A 6,358-nucleotide genomic window follows, 5' to 3' on the forward strand; every position below is an offset into this window, starting at 1 on the left:
CCAGGAACTTTTTCGTGTAGGGACTAGAAAAAGTCCCTAACAAACCAAACAGGATGGGACTTTTTTAGGAATTTTTGCTAAAAGTCCTTAAAAACACCTCTTTCAGAGTCTTTTTTAAAAAATTTCAGGAACTAGAAAAAATCCTAGGACTAGAGAAACAAACACCACCTCACTGTCGCTGGTATCACCAGTTGTATCCGGTAATAAAAACAGGCTGGTGAAGCAATTGCTCACTTCAAAAGGGCTGCGGAGTGGAAGGAACAAGACAACCACATGCTATCTATTACTACAACCACCCTCGGTTCCCCGCTCCGGTTCCGGCGCGACCGCGACTAGAACTAGATAGATACACACAAGCGGACAAGCCGTGGGAGCATGGCTTGGAGTTTCCACTTTGTTCCCTTGCTCCTCCTCCTCCTGCTCTCCAACACTTCCGCAGTGGCCACCTCCGGGCACAGCGCCGGCAACGCCACCGCAAGGCTGAGGCCAGGGAGGGAGCCGCTCAAGCACCGGAGGATCAGGGCTCTCCTCGGCAGGCTCAACAAGCCCACCCTCAAGACCATCAAGGTTGCCATCTGTACCTCAAAGTGAAACTAGTTCTGCACTGCGCATTCTTCTCTCCATCTGTTTGTGGTTACATTAAGTGCTTGTTTGCTTTGCAGAGCCCGGATGGTGATTTAATCGACTGCGTTCCCTCCCACCTACAGCCCGCGTTTGACCACCCAATGCTCAAGGGACAGAAGCCTCTGGTAATTAAAAGCATTTCTTTGCTCACACACAGTGCTGTGTGTGTCTCTCTCTGGCGTGAGAAGTGTTGCTAAGCTAGTTCGATGCTTAACTAGGACCCGCCGGAGAGGCCCAAGAACTACAACTCCACCATTGCCGGAGCGGTGGTGGTGCAGGCGTGGCATGCCACCGGCGAGGCCTGCCCGGAAGGGACGGTGGCGCTGCGGCGGACGACGGAGAAGGATCTGCTCAGGGCTAGCTCCCTCAGGAGGTACGGCAGGAAGCCGCCACGCCGGACCACCCGCCGTGATTCCACCAGCAGTGGCCATGAGGTTGGTCGTTTTGCACACTCTACTGTCTCCACCGGAAAAAATAGCGCGCTATAGCATCGTTAATAGCAAGCTATAGCGTATTGAGAATTGTCTCGCTAAATAAATCGGTGTACAACGTCTCGCTAATAGCACGCTATAGCGCGATATAGCACGCGTATTCTGAGGCCACCGCTATTTTGCTGTAGTGCGCTATTTTTTTCCTTGACGGTCTCCTCTTCCCTCCATTCTCATGGATAAGAATACACTAAAAGAAATAACTCTTGCACTTACAATATGTCAATATGTCATATAGTAAAGTAACAACATAATGGTTTGGTAATGGCATAGATATAAGTTTTCATTTCCGTAAAATACATTTTTTTTCAGTGGTAGGTCTAAAATTGTCTGTAAATAGTACAGTACACCAATGATGAGAGCAACTCTGCACACTTACGCCAAGGAAAAGGGATAGAGAAAAAAAAGCATCATGTGAGCAAATCAAATTAGCTCTGTAGTTTGCTCTGTAAAAAGAATATGGGAATGAGCTTCCATTGTTGGGGCTTGTGGCACCTGGAAAAGCTACAAAAGAGAAGCCTGTACTACTCAGGAAAAGGATAATCACAGCAATTAAACAGTTACTACTTGCATATGAGTCCATAGAAGCTTCACTAGGGAAAAATCCAGATTGCTAATTTTTACTTTGCTACTAGGATCACTGGTTGCCTTTGTTCATATCCGTAGGCCAACATTTGTTTAGATCCATTGGCAACTGGTGCGGCCAGTTTAGATACCCTCTGCTTGACTACACGACTTGGGCATAGAAATATTTCAGTCAGGACGGTGGTCAGACTCCTGTCTGGCAGTGCAGTTTCAGCTGGCAGCATGTGCATCTCATCTGTGTTTTGGAGTAGTTTATTTGCCAAGACATGTCCTGCGCATTGGTAATTTAACTAAGATCTCTGCATGTTATGCTTGCTGTGAAGCCAATGACAAAGTTCTCAAAAATCTGAATTTGGTTCAAACGTAGGGTTATAACTAAACAGATGAGCCAAATGATTCCAAGGGCCAATGCGGTAACTCGGTTCTCCGTTCTGTGTATCTAGTTTGTGCTTCAATTGGGCATCTTAAGCTAAAATTAGGTATTGAAAGGAGCATTTTGTTGCCCTCTGTGATTGAAATCAAAATAGCAGTACCTTCATAGACATTGTCTGATGTCGGCACACTTGGCGCCATTGCACCAAGAACCAATACCGCCCTTATTTGTACTACCTCCGTCCGAAAATAAGTGATGTGTTTTAGTTACCATGTCACTTATTCCCGAACGGAGGGAGTATTTGTAAACCAGGTAATTTGTGGTATAGTAGAGGACCAGAGGCAATATATTGGGCTTTTGAAGGGCAGTGTTAACTTTTCATCCGAGTTACTGACTGTATTTTTTTTCTCCTCTAGAACAGTGGTCTCAAGTGATTAATCAATCAAGCCACCGGTGGTAAGCATGAAGACTGATGTTTTGTTACAAGCTGTGGACACACATACTCCCTCCGTTCCTAAATAATTGTCTTTTTAGAGATTTCAAATGGGCTATCACATACGGATGTATATAGACATGGTTTGGAGTGTAGATTCACTCATTTTGCTTCGTATGTAGTCACTTGTTGAAATCTCTAGAAAAACAAATATTTAGGAACGGAGGGAGTAAATGCCACGCATAAGATTCTCATCAAAAATATCAAGTTGAATGTACCTTCATCGAGTTTACCAATGAGCTTAATCTCCGGAGAAGAGATGCTCAGCAGACACACAAGAAGAGAACCCATGTGGTTTGGAACAACTAAATAAACAATTTGTACATGTGCAGAAGCTTCATTAACCTAATCAAAATGCACGAGCAAATTAACTCGTCTTGAATGATGGGCTCTTTGACTCAACCATTAGAGTAACTTGGTTGCTTTGTCTTATATCCACCGCATTCGAGTTTTTTTTTGTTTAAACAAGCACCGCATTCGAGTTGCGTGGTTACTAAGCGAAAGATTGGACTTACCATACCTAGCTACTACTAGTTACTAGTCAAAATTGAAAAACATACTCCTAGTGTCTAGACTACTGCTCTTAACATAGCTCTGTTTTGGAGGCAGCACGCGGTTGGGTACGTGAATTCAGAGAAATACTATGGGGCCAGAGCGAGTGTTAACGTGTGGTCACCCAGGATAGATGACCCATCTGAGTTCAGCCTGTCGCAGATCTGGGTCATCTCCGGCTCCTTCGGCCACGATCTCAACACCATTGAGGCTGGATGGCAGGTACATGAATGATATAAAAGATTCTTGAAACAATATCATTGTACTATCTGCAGAAAGAACATGAAAGATGAAACCCTTGTCACCTCATTTTCAGGTCAGCCCGGAGCTGTATGGAGATAGCAATGCTAGGTTCTTCACTTACTGGACAGTAAGTATTGTTTGCACAAACAAAATGTTCACCTTTTGCCTGGTCTGATTGCCCCGGATTCAGTTTAACTAAACATGCATTTCGTAGACTGATGCGTACCAAGAGACGGGGTGCTACAACCACAACTGCCGTGGATTTGTCCAGACGACCAACAAGATAGCCATCGGCGCGGCTATCACGCCACAATCGGTGTACAACGGGAGGCAGTTTGATATTAATCTGATGATATGGAAGGTAAACGCCATTTCAGAATCACTACAGTAATTTTCAAGAAGAATTTGTTGATCTGCATGGCAAATGCATGATGATGAATGGTCGGGTCCTCAGGATCCCAAGCACGGGCACTGGTGGCTGGAGCTGGGCCCGGGCATGGTGGTCGGCTACTGGCCGTCCGGACTGTTCACCCACCTGGCGCACCACGCGAGGATGGTGCAGTTCGGCGGCGAGGTCGTCAACACCCGGCCGCCGGGGTCCCACACGGCGACGCAGATGGGCAGCGGCCACTTCCCCGGCGAGGGGTTCGACCGCGCCGCCTACTTCCGGAACCTGCAGGTGGTGGACTGGGACAACAGCATCATCCGGGCGTCCGGCCTCAAGCTCCTCGCCGACCACCCCGGGTGCTACGACATCCAGGGAGGCTCCAACGGCCGCTGGGGGACCTACTTCTACTATGGGGGGCCAGGGAGGAACGTGAAATGCCCCTGACCCTGACATTGTTAGGCTTTTGCTGTTTTTTTGTTGGTTTTGTTTGTTTGTTTTTTTGTCACCCAATCTTTTGCGACAGTACTCCATTATTTCTTGTAGGATATCATTGTTAGGCTTAGTAGGTCTTTAGCTCCTGGATGCATATGAGCACTCGAGGGTTGAGAGCAATCTGTAAATTTTGACAAGTACCTGCAGGCGTGTGCATTCTGTTTACTGCATAAGAGCATCTTCAACATAAATGCAACGCGCGGCACGCTAAATAATTTTTACAGCGCTGAAATAGTCAATTTTTAGCACGCGGGAGGGCGCTTGCTTCAACAGGTGCTGCAAAATAAGGTGCGGTGCTATAGTTTCAGCAGACGCTGTAAAATCCAACACACGCGAGTAAGCTGTACTACGACGCAACACATACGAACAACGAATATGTCTATGCCTAACCGGTTAGGCGCACAACTCCAATCCCTGTCGTTGCTGCTTCATGTGGATGTGCATGCGCCCTTGCATGTGCATGCTGCTACATGCGGGCGTGTGCATTCTGTTCAGTGTACAGATCGCATTCTTGTGGTAGACTTCAATGGCTGTACGTACTTGCAAATTTAGCTGGTACTACTACATGATAGGGGTCACTCAGCCTGTTCCTTATCTAGCTTGGTTACTAGATTTGTCAAAGCATTTACAGGCGGGCGCCTTAAACCCGCCTCATACGTTTGGGCTGGTCCCGGTTCATTGATCGGTCACCATTTTTCAACCCAGACGGCCCCCTCAAACGCCTAGGCTGACCGACATCCTTCATATCCAGCCCAAATATGAGGCGGATAAGGGGGCGTCCGGGCGCTTCCGGGCGCGTCCGTCATGTAGGACTGACGATTGGGTTCAACGCAGACTCGCTCGGAAATCCGACGGTCCGACGGACGTCTCCCGTCGTTGTGGTGTGAGCATCGCGTGGCGCCGCTCCGGCTCGCCGCCCGAGGCCAAATCCGGCTATTTAAACATGTCGGTGTCCCCCAAACCCTAGCCCATCCACCTTCTTCCTCTCTGCGCCACTACCCGAGCCCGTATGCCTCCTCCCCCCCCTCTCCTATGCTCTCCAGCATAGCCATGGTCCGGCAGCTGATCACCACTAACGCTATGCTCACACCTGAGCGCCGGAGGCAGATCGCGGAGGAGATCCAGGCAAGGTGCGCCGCCCGCATCGTTGTTGGGCTGCCTCTTGACTCGCCGGAGCCTGAGGAGGACGAGAAGCAGCAGCCGGAGGAGAAGGAGGGTGAGCCGCTGCCGGAGCCGATGCAGGAGGCGGATCCGGAGGACGAGATGCAGCAACTGGAGGAGAAGGAGGGTGAGCCACTGCCAGAGCCGATGCAGGAGGCGGATCCGGAGGAGGACGAGGCAGAGCTGCCGGAGTAGGGCTTCAACATGGTGGAGGCGGAGGTGGAGTTCGCCTTCGCCAGCCGCGGAGATGGCAGAGCAGCAGGCCATCCTGGAGTCCATCCAGGATGAGGCCTATGTGGAGCCCGACCGGCATTTTCTCCGGCAGGAGCAGGCGGCGTCCGACGCGCTCTTTGCCGAACTCGGCGCGGATATAGAGGAGGAGGAGGTCAGAGCAGAGCAGCTAGAGGCGCCGGAAGCGCCGGAGGTTCGGGAGCTGCAGCTGCCGCCCATGCTGCCAGAACCGGGCACGAAGATTGTCGACATCTCTGATGAAGAGTAGCTAGATCACTACGTAGTACGTAGGTTTTATTATTTGCATTGCTTTTGTATGGATTTGAGAATCTAGTATGAGATGTCCGGATGCAGTTGTGCTAATTTGTGGAGTGCCCGGTCACTTCCAGCGGAGATGCCTGGACGCGTCTGCGGGCGTTTGAAGGGTCAGATTTGCAAAGTCCGGTTGTAGATGCTCTTAAATAAGAGACATGAGCCACATGCATGGATGATGGTGAACTGAGCATGCCGTACAGCGGGACAACCAGTCAATCAATCACAAAGGGTGGACCAAGTGTGAAAACACTTGAGGTAAGGGCATCTTCAACGATGACCCTAAAACCATCTCTGCATATGTCCGGACCGACCGCTCGGTTCGGATGTGTTGTGTCATCCAATGCGGTTTTGTATAGATCCGCCGAACAGTCCGAACAACATTTTTCGGCAAACTGGAACCAAACGAGGGGGTT

General features: G+C 49.4%; 1 protein-coding gene across 1 annotated transcript; it reads left to right on the top strand.

Moving 5' to 3' along the window:
- Nucleotides 1–207: 207 nt before the first annotated feature.
- Nucleotides 208–4,403, top strand: LOC119340787. The gene is made up of 7 exons (XM_037612702.1): nt 208–567; nt 663–749; nt 843–1,058; nt 3,173–3,337; nt 3,432–3,485; nt 3,573–3,719; nt 3,813–4,403. The coding sequence occupies exons 1-7, from the start codon at nt 376–378 to the stop codon at nt 4,188–4,190; spliced, it is 1,239 nt and encodes a 412-aa protein (XP_037468599.1). The 5' UTR covers nt 208–375; the 3' UTR covers nt 4,191–4,403.
- The last annotated feature ends 1,955 nt before the right edge of the window (nt 4,404–6,358 follow it).

Source organism: Triticum dicoccoides, chromosome 7B (genome assembly GCF_002162155.2).
Source record: "Triticum dicoccoides isolate Atlit2015 ecotype Zavitan chromosome 7B, WEW_v2.0, whole genome shotgun sequence".
Taxonomy (NCBI): domain Eukaryota; kingdom Viridiplantae; phylum Streptophyta; class Magnoliopsida; order Poales; family Poaceae; genus Triticum; species Triticum dicoccoides.

Bases quoted from the DNA above. Each gene is read 5' to 3' on its own strand.
- LOC119340787 (XM_037612702.1), top strand. From the start codon at position 376: ATGGCTTGGAGTTTCCACTTTGTTCCCTTGCTCCTCCTCCTCCTGCTC. The intron at 1,059-3,172 runs GTTGGTCGTTTT...TTTTGGAGGCAG, and splicing joins CCACCAGCAGTGGCCATGAG to CACGCGGTTGGGTACGTGAA. The intron at 3,486-3,572 runs GTAAGTATTGTT...TGCATTTCGTAG, and splicing joins GGTTCTTCACTTACTGGACA to ACTGATGCGTACCAAGAGAC.